This window comes from Salmo trutta, chromosome 1 (genome assembly GCF_901001165.1).
Source record: "Salmo trutta chromosome 1, fSalTru1.1, whole genome shotgun sequence".
NCBI classification, from domain to species: domain Eukaryota; kingdom Metazoa; phylum Chordata; class Actinopteri; order Salmoniformes; family Salmonidae; genus Salmo; species Salmo trutta.
In genome coordinates, this window is record NC_042957.1 from 26,517,567 (window position 1) to 26,537,504 (window position 19,938).

Consider the following 19,938-nt stretch of genomic DNA (forward strand, 5'->3'; position numbering starts at 1 on the left):
GTAGACTTGACTCACTTTGCTTAGTGCTCACGCTGCTTAGTGTAAGAAATGATCACCTGTAGTGTTTCACTAAATCGTTTTTGGGTGTTGTTGTAACACTGAATGGTGTAAAGCAAATGTTCCAAACTCATTTCATCGAGGGCTAAGTGTGTGTGGGTTTTCACTCCTTCCTTATACTTGATTGATTAATTAAGGTCACTCATTAGTAAGGAACTCCCCTCACCTGGTTGTCTAGGTCTTCATTTAAAGGAAAAAACTAAAACCAGCAGACACTAGGCCCTCCATGGAATGACTTTAAGACCCCTGGGGGTAAAAGCCCAATTTGCATATTACCCAGGGTGCCTTTTTTTATTTGAGTGAATTCTAGAGTTACCACACATGACTGTATTTGTTAGTGACAGAGACGTGGTTATGGAATTCTTTCCTTATTTTATTTTTTACAAAACATAAACATACAAACGCACAGAAACATCCACAACACCACCCCTGCCCATATCCACCTGCTCATACCCCCATCTCCAGCGCCTGCATCACTCTCCGCCACATGGCCTCAAACTGCACCACTTTGTTTCTCTTCATCGCCCACACACTTTCAACATTTAGATAATAAAGCATTTGACCCTTCCATTGTGTTAACGATAGAGGATTGGTTGATTTCCAGTTTTTAAGTATAGCCTTTTTTCAAGATGATTGACGAGAAAAGTATGGTCCAACCCATCGGGTATCTCACTGCACCCTCATATGCCATGTCTTGAAATATTCAGACAGATGGATTAAAAGTACATTTAAATTGTAATACTTCGGACAGCCAACTTTCTAACTCCACCCATAACATTTGGAGTTTATAACATTCCCAAAAGGCATGGATTATTGAGTCATTGTTAGTTTACACTTAAGACATGACTCTGCCATTGTGCTGTAGATTTTGTGAATTTTGTCACTTTTGTAATAAATTCTATACATTCGTATATACTGGTTTAAGCGTCCATTTTCAAATGTCATTTATTTAGTTATGTTCCAACATTCCCTTCATCAGGGCTCCCGAGTGGCACAGCAGTCTAAGGCACTGCATCTCAGTGCTAGAGGCATCACTACAGACCCTGGTTTGATTCCGGGCTGTATCACAACCGGCTGTGATCGGGAGTCCCTGCGTCGTTCGGGTTAGGGGAGGGTTTGGCTGGGGTAGGCCATCATTATAAAATAAGAATTTTTCTTAACCGACTTGCCTAGTTAAATAAAGGTTATATAAAAATATTGTACCAATATCAGTTATTTTTAAAGTCTTGGTTCCAATAGTTTATATATTTTTTAAAGAGATTGTCAGTTGGATAGGGTCTCTGCAAGGTTTTTTATATCTTACCTATCATATGAATATCCTTTTCTGACACAAATAGGATTCCCTCAAGTTTGCTAATGTGTCCAAAAGATTTCAAATCGAAAGTTCTTTCCTTTTAAAGGCCTGTGACAATACAATACATATATCATAAGGCCTTACTTCAATTGCCTAATTTTAACCTAACACAGTGGTGTTAAGAAACTCCTGGTTTACAGGCCACATCAGGCCTGCAAGTCACATTATGCTGGCTAGCAAAGTGATGTTTAATTCCTATTGGAATTCAAAAATTGTTAGGAAATCCAACAGTTGGAATTTATATTCACCCACACCCTGCATTCAGAATGACTGTCAGGGTTTAAGAAATTTGTTAAGAAGACTGCCTAAACCATTTAAACTGGAACAACCATTTCAGTAACGGTGCAATTAATCTAACTAACTGATTGGATTAGTTTAGAAACATTTGTTATGTATCTATGAGTATCATAAGATTAATCAATATATCAATGTACAAGCAAAAACACAGATATTAAAAACAATCCTAAAAAAATCTACCTGAAGTAGAGCATGCTGAAAAATATAACAATGATTGGTTTGGTTTTGATGGGACTGTTTTACTCTCTAAAGTGGAAATTTACTTGACTGTTAATTTCACTCTTACAAAGCGAATTTAACTCTGGAATCAACACTAGAAATGTTACACTGAAAAATCAACACTGGCCAATTGAAGGGCCTCTATCAACTGAATATGTTTTAGTCTGAGATGGTGTTTGGGTTTCTGGAGTGAAGTTTCAAGTTGGAATGTTCATGCTGATGAGTTTCAACGTTGTCACGTCCTGACCAGTATAAGGGGTTATTTGTTATTTTAGTGTGGTCAGGACATGGCATTGGGTGTTTGTTTCATGTGGTTTGGGCTAGGTATTTAGGTAGAGGGGTATTTGTTTTATATGGTTTGGGGTGTGTGTGTACTTAGAGGGGTGTTGTATTTATGTGTTCCGGGGTTTTTGGTTTATGTTCTTGTTTTTTTATTCTAGGTTGTCTATGTTGTGTATTTCTTTGTTGGCCTGGTGTGGCTCTCAATCAGGAACAGCTGTACATCGTTGTTTCTGATTGAGAGTCATACTTAAGGAGCTTGTTTTTCACCTGTCCCTTTGTGGGTAGTTGTCTTTGCACTGCTGTTAGTTTAGCCTGCAAAACTATCATTCTGTCGCTTCTTTGTTTTCTTGTTTTTTTCGTGTTCACGTTTAAATAAAATAATGATGAGCACGCAACCCGCTGCGCCTTGGTCTCTACATTATGACACCCGTGACAAACGTGGGGTAAAACATTGAAATAAATCAAAAATATTTTCAAGAAGCTGAGTTATCGGTTGAAGACCTGTATAATAAATTATTTGTAGAGTAAGCAGACCAGAAAATGGGTAGTCTGTTGGAAGTGCTGCTGCACGGATAATAAAACATATATTGTGGGTATCTGTCATTCAAATGCAAATGCAATATTCCCACTCAGTGTACTCTCACCACATAGTGTATTTTTGTATTACATTTTTTCAGGGGGTAGATCAGCTTTAATGCTGCAGATAGAGTGTGGCTTCCGTCAATGTAATTGTCTGTATCATTTCCAATCCCCCATATATATTTTTTGTAAATATACAGTACCAGTCAAAAGTTTGGACACACCAACTTATTCCAGGGTTTTTCTTTCTTTTTACTATATTCTACATTGCAGAATAATAGAAGACATCAAAACTAGGAAATAACACATATGAAATCATGTAATAACCAATAACTAACTAAATAAAAAATATATTTATATTTGAGATTCTTCAAAGTAGCCACCCTTTTCCTTGATGACAGCTTTGCACACTCTTGGCATTCTCTGAACCAGCTTCATGAAGAATGCTTTTCCAACCGTCTTGAAGGAGTTCCCACATATGCTGAGCACTTGTTGGCTGCTTTTCCTTCACTCTGAGGTCCAACTCATCCCAAACCATCTCAATTGGGTTGTGGAGGCCAGGTCATCTGACACAGCACTCCATCACTCTCCTTCTTGATCAAATAGCCCTTACACAGCCTGGAGGTGTGTTATGGGTCATTGTTCTGTTGAAAAACAAATAATAGTCCCACTAAGCGCAAACCAGATGGGATGGCGTATCGCTGCAGAATGCTGTGGTAGCCATGCTGGTTAAGTGTGCCTTGAATTCTAAATAAATCACTGACAGTGTCACCAGCAAAGCACCATCACACCTCCTTCTCCATGCTTCATGGTGGGAACCACATATGCGGAGATCATCCGTTCACCTACTCTGCGTCTCACAAAGACACGGCGGTTGGAACCAAAAATCTTACATTTGGTCTCATCAGACCAAAGGACAGATTTCCACAGTTCTTATGTCCATTGCTCGTATTTTGTTGGCCCAAGCAAATCTCTTCTTCTTATTGGTGTTCTTTAGTAGTGGTTTCTTTGCAGCAATTCGACCATGAAGGCCTGATTGACGCAGTCTCCTCTGAACAGTTGATGTTGAGATGTGTCTGTTACTTGAACTCTGTGAAGCATTTATTTGGGCTACAATTTCTGAGGCTGGTAACTCTAATGAACTTATCCTCTGCAGCAGAGGTAACTCTGGGTCTTCCTTTCCTGTGGCTGTCATCATGAGAGCCAGTTTCATCATAGCGCTGGATGGTTTTTGAGACAGTACTTGAAGAAACTTTCAAAGTTCTTGAAATGTTCCATATTGATTTACCTTCATGTCTTAAAGTAAGGATGGACTGTCGTTTCTCTTTGCTTATTTGAGCTGTTCTTGCCATAATATGGACTTGGTCTTTTACCGAACAGGGCTATCTTCTGTATACCACCCCTAGGTTGTTAACACAACTATTTGGCTCAAACACATTAAAAAGGAAAGAAATTCCATAAATGAACTTTTAACAAGGCACACCTGTTAATTGAAATGCATTTCAGGTGACTACCTCATGAAGCTGGTTTGAGAGAATGTCAAGAATGTCCAAAGCTGTCATCAAGGCAAAGGTTGGCTACTTTGTAGAATCTCAAATATAAAATATATTTTGATTTATTTATCACCTTTTATTTATTTATCACCATTACTACATGATTCCATATGTGTTATTTCATAGTTTTGATGTTTTCACTATTATTCTACAATGTAGAAAATAGTAAAAATAAAGAAAAACTCTTGAATGAGTAGCTGTGTCCAAACTTTTGACTGGTACTGTATATATAAAAAATATATTTTCCTTTATTATTTTCCTGTAACCCTACCACCCCTCCCCTAACTGGAGTAAACTAATGGACAACAACACTTAGACTTCTACTTCCAGAATATAGTATATACATACTATATACATTTTACAGACACAGTATATTTACAATAGTTATCTTTTGTATGTTTTTAGTCCCATCCTTCAGCTACCCTAAACCCCTTCCATCTATCTCTGAAGACCATGTAGGTTTGTTTACCTAGCTGCTTTGTGAACAGTAAAAGCTGCAGACTGCCTAAGGATTTCTTTAGCAGAGCATGGATTCACCCTTCCTTTGAAGAAGACAGCAGCTTCTCTTCCCCCTCAAGCTCTGTCTTTTGGGGGTCTTTGAGCTATTCCTGATGTAGATTTTTCAACTCCAGATTGGGAGCTGTTCTGCAGAGGAAGCTTGTGCAGCACAAAGCACAGATCCCACAGGGGATCTCGCTCAGTCTTTTCATCCCCAACGGTATACTTTTTCTCTGAATCAGTTGTCTGCCGCTAGGCTTTTATTATGCATTTTACCTCTTTTTTGTGTGGCATTTCAGCAGCACACTTTTCTGAAGCTTAAGTTTGAATGGTGCTTGGCATGTGGTTGAAACTCGCCTGGAGCTGTGGGTGGGGAATGTAACTACTATGTAACCTTAGGATAATTGGGTCATTATTATGTTTTTAAGTTGTACTGTAAACTTAAATGACTTGTAGGATGTATAGCACTCAATGATTGTTTTCAGGAGAACAATTCTCATAGACTTGCGTGTGTTTTTCTGGGTTCTTCTATCTATTTTTCCCTCTGTGTCATAAAAATAACCTTACCTTACCTACCTACATTCCTCCAGCACTCAACAACTGTGTTATTTTTCATGTCATGTCTGTTCCCAATGTAACTCTCTCCTGGTGAGCAAACAAGATAGATGTTCCAATCACTGTGTTCAGCTTTTGTATCACAATGCCAATGACTCCCAAATGCTCTAGTCCACATGATTGGAATTACACATTTATACCTCTTATGAAATGTAATTTTTGTTATTTTTCCCATTGCTAATAGAGCAACGAGGGAGAAATAACATTTGTTCTGTGGATAAATATTACTGAAACTGGGAATGAATATGTTTTACATGTAAGGATTGCTGCACCACATCTTCAGGATTGGTACGGTAGGTGTTATAGGAATGTGCTAGGATTACTGTGGACGGAGTCGAACTATGTGATGTTGAGTCATCTTGAAGGGAGAGAGTGTTTGTGGTTATATGGCACTATTGGTTTAAACACGTGTTTGTGTAAAGGCAGAGCTTGGCTTGTGTCTGAACATCATGTTGTACCGAAACGTATTACATGACGCCTGTCCTTGTGCACAAGGGCTTTCATTTTCTCTGACGTGGTATTTGCACAGTAAGTGTAAAAAGTGAGTGTTATTGTAAGCCTTAGGCAAGCAGGATGGGATCTACTGAAGGAACTATGAAAACACTGAAACGCTTAGCAAAAGATGCAGTGTCCTTTTTATTATTTACTCTCAAAGTGTTAGCCAAAACCCATCTCCTGTTAAAGAGAAAAACAGTAGCATGCCTCATTTAATATGTGTTAATCATTTTGCTATTCCCAGTTTGATATTGAAAGAAATTGCCTTAGCAGAGGCTGTTAGACTGTTACTCTTAGCTAAGTGCTGTGATAGGGCTGTTTTGCAGTGATTACCATGCCCTGAGGAGTTATTCCCCCTATTATGAGGAGCAGATCAATAAATCATACCATCCTCTCACACACACACACACACACACACACACACACACACACACACACACACACACACACACACACACACACACACACACACACACACACACACACACACACACACACACACACACACACACACACACACACACACTGCCTGCTTGATAATAACTTTCCCACCCATATAGCATTGTAATGGCACAACAACACGCTGCTGCTGAAATGCTGAAACATTCAAACAGGGCTGATGGGATTCTGTCTAGACTATGTCAAAATTATATACATTTATTCTAAATGGGCTGTCAGTTGTAACCAATGTGTTTTTTGCTCTCCCTAGAAAATGTCCGCTTTTGCTGCACATTTGTAATTTTCACCTTTATCTCCCAAGGATTGAGGCATCAATCTTATTTAGTCAGTGCTGCTAGAGCTATTTCTCAATGCGCTAGACAGAGCGAGTGACGTTCTGAAAACAGAATAGTGACAAAGAGCAAATAAAAGCATTTAGCGAAGAGAACGTACCACCTTCTTTTTGTTTGAAGTCATTTATGTGAAAGAGTCTGATTTGAACCGGAGTCAGCGGGGAAGATGTTGACAGTGGAGAGGGATCACACGCCTAAGTGAAAGGAATAAACTAACTTGTCACCTTTGGTATTTCCCTGAGAAATTGGGACCGTTAAGCGGATGACTTTAGAGCTGAGAATCTGCAGTGTTCGCTGTTACACATTGAGCTTTCATAGTGTCTGTGAGCAGAGTTAGATCATAGATGATTCATGTAGATGGCCTAACACATGAATCAAACCTGAGACTAAAGCTAAGAGAGAATGAACAATGAAATCCACCTTCAAGGGGTTGTTGTTGTTTGTTTGATGGTTAAGAATGTATATATACAGTATATAGCCATGTAATAAAATGATAGTTTATTACATCTATCTTGTATAGAGGAAAAAGTGTTACCAATTGGATTACTGAATATGAACATTTTACTTTTGTGTGATCAACAGTTTTTTTTTCCAGAGTGAAAAAATATGGATATTGCTTCTAACTTTATGAAAGCCCAGCAGATTTCTCTCAACTCAGGCTCAGCTCAAACACAGCCTGAATCTGAGGTTATAATGAAAAGGATTTAGAGGCACACAAAGTCTATACACCTTGATGCCTGGGTGCTGGCACATTTGTGTGAATTTAGCTAATATGGGGGCTATTCAGCTTATTGCCTTTCAGACAATTTCTCTCCCAGCTACCAAAATAACACTCAGAGACCTGTGTCCGGCGAGGAAGCGCTCCAGTTATTAGTTTTTCGGTCTGTTGCCCGCAGCCGCTTTGATAATCTCACCACTGATGTTCTTCTGAAGCCTGCTGGAAGGGGGGGGGGGGGGGGGGGGGGGGGGGTCACCTGGCATTTTCTGTTGCTTTATTGTTCCCCCAGCTTGAAAGACATGCTCTATAATTCAATTTGGAGCCCGGGATGCAGTGGCAGCACAGGCAGCAACAGGAAGAGAATTTCTACCATAGAAACCGTGATGCGCTTTTATTGTTTTTTTCTATTTCTTGGAGGAGAACAAGTTGCGTGGCTCTCAGATATTCAGCCATATTTGCAATGTCTCCCCCCCCCCCCCCCCCAGTAATAAATAGCAACGGGATCAAACGTATTCAGTGATAAAATTGAAGAACAGCAGTTGAGGGGGGTTAGGGGGTTGGGGGCTTGATAAAAATGCCCTGAATAGATTTTCTAAACTTAACAAAATTAGATTCAAGTAGCCTCTTAGGTGCTTAGTCAGCTTTAAACACAGCACAGGGACCATTATATACTGTAAATCTTGCCCTGGAGTGGAGTCACCCACAGGGTTACCAGTTAGAAATGACTCACTTAGTTTGGTATTTCTGTAAGAAATCTGCACTCCATAAATCCCATTTCCATGTCCATTCATTTCAAGTGGACCACATGCAGCAGCCAATCATGGCAAAGTCAACAAGTTGTCAACCAGAACACAGAACTTTAGTAGGCCTGCTAAACCCGATCTAAAGAGGCAAGAGTCAAACTCTCTGACAAACACATTTGGTGTGTTTATGCTGGTTATAAAAATGGAGAGGTTGCTTTCTCCAGACGCCAAATGCAGAAAAGCAAAAAGGGAACCAAAGTGAATATTTAATACAAACATCAGCCGGCTCAGCTTTCATACAGTATGGTTTAGATGCGATTGATCAAAATCGGTTCCAGTGCTGTGTACCTCAAACGCGGTTGTTGATTTTTTTGTTGTTGCTCCACTTCTTCAGCATGTTGGAACTAGACCCACTTAGCCCCGGAGATACGGGTTTCCACTGCTACAGTGACAAAATTAAATTAAAAACGAATGATTAACTTTATACACACCCATTTGATTTGCATGGGAATTGAGATATGAGACTGAGAGAGCTATTTATATTATATGTAGGGAACCGTTGGATGTTCGAATGCCATTATGCTTTGGTACAAGGTATGATGGATACGTGAATATAGCTATAGTGTGTGTGCGTTGGCGATAAAAAGCACTTGTCTGTTCCCGGAAAGGAGGCCTGCTCAGGGAGCACTCAAATAGCCTATTTATGTTTGCTTTGATTTATACTTGACCTCCCGCCACATTTAGACATGCTTTTGACACATACAGTTGAAGTCAGAAGTTTACATACACCTTAGCCAAATACATTTAAACTCAGTTTTTCACAATTCCTGACATTTAATTGTAGTAAAAATTATCTTAGGTCAGTTAGGATCACCAGTTTATTTTTAGAATGTGAAATGTCAGAATAATAGTTGAGAGAATGATTGCAAACCATAGTCTGGCTTTTTTTATGGCGGTTTTGGAGCAGTGGCTTCTTCCTTGCTGAGGGGCCTTTCAGGTTATGTCGATATAGGACTCGTTTTACTGTGGATATAGATACTTTTGTACCTGTTTCCTCCAGCATCTTCACAAGTTCCTTTGCTGTTGTTCTGGGATTGATTTGCACTTTTCGCACCAAAATACGTTAATCTCTAGGAGACAGAACGCATCTCCTTCCTGAGCGGTATGACGGCTGCATGGTCCCATGGTGTTTATACTTGCGTACTATTGTTTGTACAGATGAACGTGGTACCTTCAGGCATTTGGAAATTGCTCCCAAGGATGAACCAGACTTGTGGAGGTCTACAATTCTTTTTCTGAGGTCTTGGCTGAATTATTTTGATTTTCCCATGATGTCAAGCAAATAGGCACTGAGTTTGAAGGTAGGCCTTGAAATACATCCACAGGTACACCTCCAATTGACTCAAATAATGTCAATTAGCCTATCAGAAGCTTCTAAAGCCATGACATCATTTTCTGGAATTTTCCAAGCTGTTTCAAGGCACAGTCAACTTAGTGTATGTAAACTTCTGACCCACTAGAATTGTGATACAGTGAATTATAACTGAAATAATCTGTCTGTAAACAATTGTTGGAAAAGTAGATGTCCTAACCGACTTGCCAAAACTATAGTTTGTTAACAAGAAATTTGCGGAGTGGTTGAAAAATGAGTTTTAATGACTCCAACCTAAGTATTTGTAAACTTACGACTTCAACTGTATATGTACACACACACACACACACACACACACACACACACACACACACACACACACACACACACACACATACACGCACACGCACATGCGCAGAAAACAGCACATTCCATGTAACAGCTGCCAGACCAATATCACGTCCTCTTGCTCTCCTCCCACTGCTGCAGTGATTCATATGACTGACTGTGTTTTCTCCACCCTGTATAGCAGCAAGCACCATTCCAACATTAACCATTGAAAAAGAGAGAAAGCATTAGACAGAGATAGATTGGTGCCACCAGAAAACAATGTAAAAGGTGGTCGTTGTAAAAGTCCTTTTTTTTCACTCTTTGTTGATGACTGCTGATTTACTTGATTGTGTTCCGTCCTTTATAAGATGGTTTTGTCACCAGCATTGACACACCCCTGCTCTGCAGTGTTGGGCTAAATAAACACTGGCTACAGTAGCACCAAATAAGAAAGGAAGAGAAGGAGAACAGAAGTCAAACAAAGTACAAAATATTAGAACAATTCATGATGATGATGCAATGATACCATTTCCATGTATCTTGTTTTCCCACCTTGAATCAATGTGGCCCTCGGCAAGGGCAGGGAGAAAGGCAATGACAAGGAGAAGGAGGATTACTTTGGCCTACACATTATAAATCACAGATACAGATGAGGCTTTCTGGTCACACCAACTGTATGAAAAATCCAATGAATTGTATTTTGTGTTGCGTAAGCAAGGTTTGACATTCCAATGCCTCTACCCATACTCCTCTGTGTTTCTCTGTTTACCCTCCAGTACAGGGACGAGAACACATCACACAGAAGAACATTTTCCCTCCCTATGAAATCACCTCGGCACACTGTGCTAACCCTGACCTGGAAGTTGAAAAATGAATGGGCTGTCATCGGCAAGAGGGATGTGTATACATTCTACAGGTCAGGGCTGCCTCTGCCTGTCATAATGACTGACTGTTTCTGTGATATCCGGGGGGACGGAAACTACACCTACATTGGACCAAACACACATCTATCATTTACCCACCATGCACCATGCACAGGCGCTTTGATATATCTCCCTCTCAATTGTTTCAATTCAATTCAATTTAAGGGCTTGGGAAACATATGTTAACATTGCCAAAGCAAGTGAACTAGATAATAAACAAAAGTGAAATCAAAAATCTTATTTAACAGTAAACATTACACTCACAAAAGTTCCAAAAGAATAAAAACATGTCTCTGTCTCTCTCTCTGTCTCTGTCTCTCTCTCTGTCTCTCTCTCTGTCTCTCTCTCTCTCTCTCTCTCTCTCTCTCTCTCTCTCTCTCTCTCTCTCTCTCTCTCTCTCTCTCTCTCTCTCTCTCTCTCTCTCTCTCTCTCTCTCTCTCTCTCTCTCTCTCTCTCTCTCTCTCTCTCTCTCTCTGATCACACCAGAGAAACAACAATGAAGATTGGAGATGATGACACATTATAATTATTATGGTGTAAAGGGCTGAGGCATTAGGCCTAATGTGTGGACCAGTGGGATGATGAATGAGCCTGTAGGTCTCAGGGTTAAATTAACAATGCAGGATGTGTGTTATTGGGCTGGAATGTCCACGCCCTCTTAATGTTATTGGTGTCTGGGCTTCCAGCTCGGCCTTGGCACTGATTTGTACTTTATCATCCGCTGGTTTATGAGCTATGACCCCCAGCTCTGAATTATACCACCACGTGGACTCCTAATAATATCCCTGTGTGTGTGTCTTTGTCTTTGTCTGTGTGTGTGCTGTACAGTCCTGAACATCACATCTGAGACGAGACAGACAGAGATCTGTAAATGAGCTGCTAGGGGTCATCTCATTACCTGGCTAGGAGTCAAAGGAGGCTGTGCAATTACTACCCCATAGCTTTGATACTATAACTAGGTATGTGCACCTCCTATGGTACCACCAAGACTATAGACAGACTACGATGAGATTCCCCCTGCTACAGTTTTCCTTTGGTTGTCTCTGTTGGGTAAGACGTGTTGCGGTGGTTGAGTTAAGGGGTCTAGGAATAGGACCAACATACACAAACACACATGCCGAGACACAGGGTGGAGTAGGGGGCACAGGGGGGGCTAGGATCCAATTACAGCTCCCTCTGTCATCCACAACTCATTAAGACACACTTCCCTGTCTGAGGAGCACCTCTAACTGCTGGGGGTTAAAATGTCACGCAACTCTGTCGCGGTGTAGCTTACCAACCCTCACTCGTTCCCTCCTTCCTTCCTTCCCTCACTCCCTCCCTCCCTCTCTCCCTCCACCAAGGCATCATGTCCAATTAGGCTGCAATATCTTCCACATGAAACCTGGCTCTCTGGTGGTTGCCTGCCTGGCTCTCCTGTCTTAACAACAGAGGAGAGGCAAAGGCAGAGTGATGATGACTGGACCAAAGACAGGGGTATTTCTGGAGGACTTGCCTTGCTTGGCAGCCCAGGGGAATTCCAATCTTGAGGCTCGCCCGGTTCTTTCTTGAGTAAAGGATCTTTGGTGGGCTGCTAGGGACCGTTGAGATTTGCACTTATTGCGCTCTGAAATTGAGGCTCAAGCCGCTCAACCTTGTTGTGACAGATCGATTTGCAGGCAGATTTTCTGTGTTGTTCAATTATAATTGAATTCTGTTTGCTGCCTGGGCCATGTTCCCTCCCTGATAAAACACAATGACTTTCCCCAGATTGGTGGCATCATGGGGTGACAGTGGCACTGTGCTGGAGATGACAAAGTGAATATGTGAGCACCAGATTAGCATTCCCTCTGTGGATTCAGCTGTCAACCATCGTAACTCTGAGAAAAACCTTGAAGGCAAAGGATTAATTGGTGATGTGTCAATGTTTTTCTGGAGCTTTTTGGGGAGTTGCATTTTAATACATTCAGATAACTTCATACAACAGTAGAGATTATTAAAAAAAGAAAACCGATTTCAACATCTAGTATTGCACACATAAGCTCCTTTTACTACATCTACTTTTAGTGTGGGAAATGTATAACATAAAGAAACAGGCTGTTTTACCAGGGAGCCCTCCCAGACATCTGGTCTAAGTTATACGGATGCTGCTGCACTGTAGCCATTATCATGCTAAGCAGTCTATCTTCAGAAACAGACATCTGCAATTAGCCACCTCTATTACCGGCTTGGAGGATGCTGTTGTGATTCTTATAAAGTGGCAGGGCATGACATCTCCCTCCCGACTGAAAAGGCCTTGAAAGACAGCAGTGTGCTTAACGAGGGAATTCATCCACCGCACGGATGGACGGACAGATAGCCGACTTCGAAGACTTTAACTTTAACGACTCATTACTGTCCTCCTAATGTGGGGAGGATGCCCCACATCTCTCCCCACGTCTTTACTGTAGTCCTCTCTCCTCTAGTATCTCCCCTTTCTCCCCTGTTCTCTTTCCTCTCTCGCCGCTTCCCGGGTTCTCGTTCTCTTTTCTCTGTCCCCTGTTCTCTCCCCTCTCTTCTCAGTCTCCTCTCACCGGCCAGCAGTGTCCTCTGGGAATAATGAGCTTGGCCAATTAAGACAGAGGAGCTGATGTGAGCTGCCTTCCTACGGCTCAGTGGTCATTGCCATGTGCCCTTGTGCTTGTATCACCTCATTTAGGTTCGAACCCCATCCCCTTCTATCTACTGCATCGTGTCCTCAATGGCTTTGTCTTGTGAAATGATCCTTCTTATGAGCAAACAAGAAATATCATTACCATTTAATCCACCTGTGTATGACATGAATTCTGCCCTTCCCATTGTGAGGCCACCAGTCATGTCAGAGAAATGAATAGGATCCTTGGTTGTTTTGTACTGTTAATCAAGATAATGCTGTTTTTTGACGTTCTTGCATGATTTCTGTTTCCGGAGGTCATTTGTTGAATGTCTGTTTGTGTATTAGGAGGAGACATTGAGAAGGCAGGTTAGGTGCCATAAAATTGCTCAGGGAGACAAGTCTGGTAAATATAATGAATCCAAGGGACCTTGAGCAGATTCTCTTCGCCAGGTGTAAAAGACACAAACAAAAGCACCATAAAAGAAAAGCCTAGTAGAATTCCTGTCAGTACGGCTCCCTCAGGCTAGCTGTATCTCCCCTGAGTTTCACCTGAGGACTACACGATTCTGTCGTTCTGCTTAATAAGATAAAATATCATTTGTAAAACAGAGAGCCAAGTCCTTGCCACAACCTCCAGCAGGTCCTTCCTGAAGGTGGATTAAGTATCTGGTGTATTGATGCAAAAAAGCCATAAGCCAGCGAACATTGTAGGCTGTATTATTGTCTTGATGGCCAACAATTACCCCGGCGCTGCCGCATTGCATGGAAATCAGATTTAATCACTCAGCATCAGCAGGCAGTGATTCATGGGCCTTCAGTCACAATGTCGGCTGCCTTTTGTTACCAAGCAAGCTGTGGGGACATGAAAGCTTCACCCAGAACCCCCCACCCCTCGCTGCCTGCCTCTACTGTGGGCCTGCAGTGGGATAAGTGTGTTTGTGTGTGGGTATGTGCGTGCATGCGTGCGTGGGTGTGTGTGTGTGTGTGTATATTTGTGAGTGCGTGTTGAGGGTTTTTCATTAGGCTCCATTCAAACTGTCATCAGGGGAGAAACTAGCAACCTGCTAGCTTGTTAATCACCAGCATCATCCAGGCTGGTGGGAGGATAGACCTCTGGTTCCCATCAGCCCAAATGGCTGGAGCTGGAGAACCTGGCACATCAGCATAACAAAACAGAAAATAATAACAGGAAATATGGAAGAGGCTCCAGTTTATGGGTGATTTCAATCTGCTGCCGCTGCACAAAAGAGGGTTTTATTAAACTAGAATTGATATGCCCTCCAGATTCTGCAGCAGCAAATTCAGAGGTGTGTGTGCATCGTCTGCGTACCCTGCTTGTCTCTGTGGTTGTTGTCATTATGTTGAAGAGTTATTATGAGGATGGGGACTTGCCAAAATGCTGCCATCAATTGTTATGTTTATGACCGTGTAAACCTCATTTCATGTCATAACAAGCAAAAAAGCTGCACATCAGCTTACAGCACAAATTCCACCGTTGGACGCTGCTGTTCTTGCAGTTTCTAAAGTGAACTCTACCCCAGCAAGTTGTTTACAGTGGGGTTTGTGTGATGAGTGGAATGTTTTTTTATTTCAGATCTCAGAGGCAGAATGGGACGACCTCCTGGAAGAGTTTGAAGAGAAGAACTTCCTCAACGCCAGGCGATGGAAACCAGGCCAGGACCCGTACAAACTGTACGCCTTCAACCAGAGAGAGAGTGAGAGGATATCCAGCAACAGAGTTCTCCGAGACACACGTCATTACAGGTAACCTACACCGCACAGCACACGTACACAACCCACTCATGCGTGTGTACGTTCATGCACACTCGTATGTGTGTTTAAGTGTGTGAGAAGGCATTTTGTGAGGATGAGTCATTTCCATCTTAACGGCACTTATTATGCCAGATCACTCTGTCTTTCAAACAGGGCTGCATGTGTCTGCTTCTGTGTGAGCTAACGATGGCTTGTTTCCTCATATTGGATATGGTTTCTAGAAGATGAGAGGGAGTTGATCTGTGTAGCAGCAGCTACAAGCTGAATAGAAATAGATAATTGCCACATGCGCTGCAGTTTGTGTGAAAACACCCCACTTCATTGGTGGGTGGGTGCTTACATTTGTCCTATTTCACACATGTACAAGTGTGTATTTTGTGTGAATTGGAAATTCGTTTTTTGCATATCCCACTCCCCCTGAGACACCCTCGGAGAGTAGGGTCACGGCCAGGGATCAGCCAGTATTGACGGCGACCCTGGAGCAATTAGGGTTAAGTGCCTTGCTCAAGAGCACATAGACAGATTTTTCACTTAGTCGGCTCGGGGATTCAAACCAGCGACCTTTCAGTTACTGGCCCAATGCTCTTAATCGCTAGGCTACCTGCCGCCCCCATTACCTTCGCACACTCCCAATTAGACTAAGACTATTAGTCTTAAAGTGGATATCATTCAATTCCTCTCACTGCACGACTGATGTTTCAAATACCATTAAGCACCAAATCCTACATGAATCCTTTAAAGACTGATTCCACCGGAATAAGAAGAACACAGAGGATGCTACTATAATAGTGGAACACATACAGATGCGGCAAATATCAAACAGCAAATATCAAACATCGTGGTTGCAAATATCATAGGATGATTTTTGACCATAGAAACACAGACTTGGCAACTTCCACACTCAATTGTTGACTGGTGTGATGTTTTCATGAATGAAACCAGTTGAGCATCATGCTGACAGAGCCTACACTCTCTAAATGTTTAACTAACATACAAAAACCCTTAGGAGGCGAGAAAATCATGTTATTTTACACAGACTAATCTGCTGGCATGAAATGTTCATTTTACAGCACTATGCTCTATTTCAACTTCATTTGACAGTGATGTTAAGCTTCTTTTTCATTCTGTTTTCAGGACTATTTAGCTGCTTGCTTTTAACTGAAAATTCCACCCCAAAACTATCTTGCATCATATGGGGAGGATTTCTGTATTTTGACAGTTATACAGTACCAGTCAAAAGTTTGGACACACCTACTCATTCAAGGGTTTTTCTTTATTTTTTACTATTTTCTACATTGTAGAATAATAGTGAAGATATCAACACACTGAAATAACATATATGGAAGCATGTAGTAACCAAAATAAGTGTTAAACAAATCAAAATATATTTTAGATTCTTCAAAGTAGCCACCCTTTGCCTTGATGACAACTTTGCACACTCTTGGCATTCTCTCAACAAGCTTCATGAGGTAGTCACCTGGAATGCATTTCAATTAACAGGTGTGCTTTGTTAAAAGTTAATTTGTGGAATTTCTTTCCTTCTTGATGCGTTTGAGTCTATCAGTTGTGTTGTGACAAGGTAGGGGTGGTATACAGAAGATAGTCTTATTTGGTAAAAGACCAAGTCCATATAATGGCAACAACAGCTCAAATAAGCAAAGAGAAACGACAGTCCATCATTACTTTAAGACATGAAGGTCAGTCAATACAGAACATTTCAAGAACTTTTAAAGTTTCTTCACGTGCAGACGCAAATACCATCAAGCGCTATGATGAAACTGACTCTCATGAGGACTGCCAAAGGAAAGGAAAACTCAGATTTACCTCTGCTGCAGAGGATAAGTTCATTAGAGTTACCAGCCTGAGAAATTGCAGCCCAAATAAATGTTTCACAGAGTTCAAGTAACAGATACATCTCAACATCAACTGTTCAGAGGGGACTGCATGAATCAGGCCTTCATGGTCGAATTGCTGCAAAAAAAACACTACTAAAGGACACCAATAAGAAGAAGAGACTTGCTTGGGCCAAGAAACACGAGCAATGAACATTAGACCGGTGGAAATCTGTCCTTTGGTTTGATGAGTCCAAATTTGAGATTTTTGTTTCCAACCGCCGTGTCTTTGTGAGATGCAGAGTAGGTGAACGGATAATCTCTGAAGGTGTGGTTCCCACCGTGAAGCATGGAGGAGGAGGTGTGATGGTGTGGGGGTGCTTTGCTGGTTACAGTCTGTGATTTATTTAGAATTCAAGGCACACTTAACCAGCATGGCTACCACAGCATTCTGCAGCGATACGCCATCCCATTTGGTTTGCGCTTAGTGAGACTGTCATATGTTTTTCAACAGGACAATGTCCCAAAACACACCTCCAGGCTGTGTAAGGGCTATTTGACCAAGAAGGAGAGTGATGGAGTGCTGCATCAGATGACCTGGCCTTCACAATCACCCAACATCATCCCAATTGAGATGGTTTGGGATGAGTTGGACCGCAGAGTGAAGGAAAATCAGCCAACAAGTGCTGAGCATTTACATTTAAGTAATTTAGCAGACGCTCTTATCCAGAGCAACTTACAGTAGTGAATGCATACATTTCATTTCATGCATTTTTTTTTGTACTGGCCCCCCCATGGGAATCAAACCCACAACCCTGGCGTTGCACACACCATGCTCTACCAACTGAGCCACAGGGAAGACCATTATGTGGGAACTCCTTCAAGACTGTTGGGAAAGTATTCCTCATGAAGCTGGTTGAGAGAATGCCAAGAGTGTGCAAAGTTGTCATCAAGGCAAAGGGTGGCTCCTTTGATGAATATAAAACATCAAATATATTTAGATTTATTTAACACTTTTTTTGGTAACTACATGATTCCATATGTGTTATTTCATAGTTTAAATGTCTTTACTATTCTTCTACAATGTAGAAAATAGTACAAATAAAGAGAAACGTTAAATGAGTTGGTGGGTACAAACTTTTGTCTGGTACTTGAAATCTTGATTGCTGACAAGCAAATCATTTGGGGCAATGTCAGCAATGCTCCCTGCCTAGTAGACAGTTAAGGACACTGATGCGCCTCTCAGCCATACTCCCATCTCTCACAGCTTCTATTCATCCATGCTGGAATGAAGGGTGAGAATTGAACAACTATTGATTTTCACCGTTAGTGGTGTGTTTGTCTCCAGCCCTCAGGAACCTCCTGCTTGTTAGCTACAGCAGAAAAACCCGTTTATGTAATTCATGTGATCTGCTCAGACCAAACAAAGGAGAAAGGGAGATGTGTGTCTTTATCATGCAGTTATTGTCTTGCGTGTCATTTTAATTTTGTTTGAGCTAGTTGTCCTGTACTGTAGTTACCTAGTTGGGTATGTGGATGATCTTCACAAATCTTTATCATGCATTTTTACTGGTGGAGAAAGATTTGCTGCAATGTTGATGAACATGGGGCAATTACTAATTTATGACATTTCTCTAAGTTGCTTACAGCTATGAGCTATTTTCAAATGAACAACTGCACACCCCAATCTGGGTCAGCCTACCAGCTTTGTTTGAAGGTCCAGATTACTGTAAATCCATGAAAGTTTAAACATGGAAACTGCATTTGGGGAAAGTGGGATAAGTTGAGCCATTGTTTACATTCAGCATTACTCCGTCAAGGGAAATATAGTATTCAACTCTAACAAAGATATCTACATATATTTCAGGATGTTGTGTATCCCTGGACATAATCAAAATTAATGTAAACATTGCAGTTTTGAAAACATAGCTTGTCCAAAAAAAATTGTCTTTTGGCACTGTCACATTTGTCTTCAAGAATGGACCAAGGCGCAGCAGGAATGTGGATACTCATATTTTTAATGAATCAGAGTAAAGCATCCACAGGAAAACCAATAATAACCAAGACAGCAACAGTTTTGCAGGCTAACTAACGCAGTGCAAAAACAACTACCCACAACCCCAAAGAAAAACACACACTACTATATAGGACTCCCAATCAAAGGCAACTCAACACACCTGCCTTCAATTGGGAGTCCAATCACCAACACAACACTTAACACACACAAAAACCCTGCCACATCCTGACCAAAACTAACACAATTACGCCCTCTGCTGGTCAGGATGTGACAGGCACAACTTTCTATGCTTCCATTCTTAAGTTTCACTTTTGTGTCTTTTACTTTAGGTTTTGTAGGTTTTATGTAAATACAATATTTTTGGTTATAAAAAATATATTTTACAGTGGTTTAGATGGTACATTGTTTATCTACAGTATACATTGCTTGTTTTGTTACATAAACTGATATTAGGCAAACTATTAGAATTTTTGCAACCAGGAAAAGGCAGAGCGATTTCTGCATATTGCACCTTTAAGCATCTTTTAACACAGACTTAACACCTTACAAACACTATGTACTTTTTCAACACATTTAACATAGGCCAGGCCCTGCTGTTACCTCATATCCCTTGCCTTGCGCCTGAGAAGAAAACACTTCAATTTGCTCAATTTGCTCAAATTTGCTCAACTTGCTCAATTTGCTCAAATTTGCTCAACCTGCCATTAACTATTGAGTCAACTTACCCCATGGCCATTGGTTCATCTTACCCCAAGGCAAACATTTAGACTGTATTAGCCCACACAGTTACAAGGATGCACTTTCATGCTATGTGTTTAAGGCCTTATAGAGATGCCAAATGATGTATAGAACAACCTTAAAAGTATCTACTTTGGT

At 41.2% G+C, this 19,938-nt stretch overlaps 1 protein-coding gene across 1 annotated transcript in view; it reads left to right on the top strand.

Annotated features, from left to right (window-relative positions):
- The window catches only part of LOC115192511 (polypeptide N-acetylgalactosaminyltransferase 14), a 126,750-nt gene that overhangs the window by 2,076 nt on the left and 104,736 nt on the right, over positions 1-19,938 (top strand). Inside the window, exon 2 of the mRNA XM_029751111.1 lies at positions 15,035-15,204. Coding sequence (XP_029606971.1) covers positions 15,035-15,204 — 170 coding nt within the window. The remainder of the gene's footprint in view (positions 1-15,034; positions 15,205-19,938) is intronic.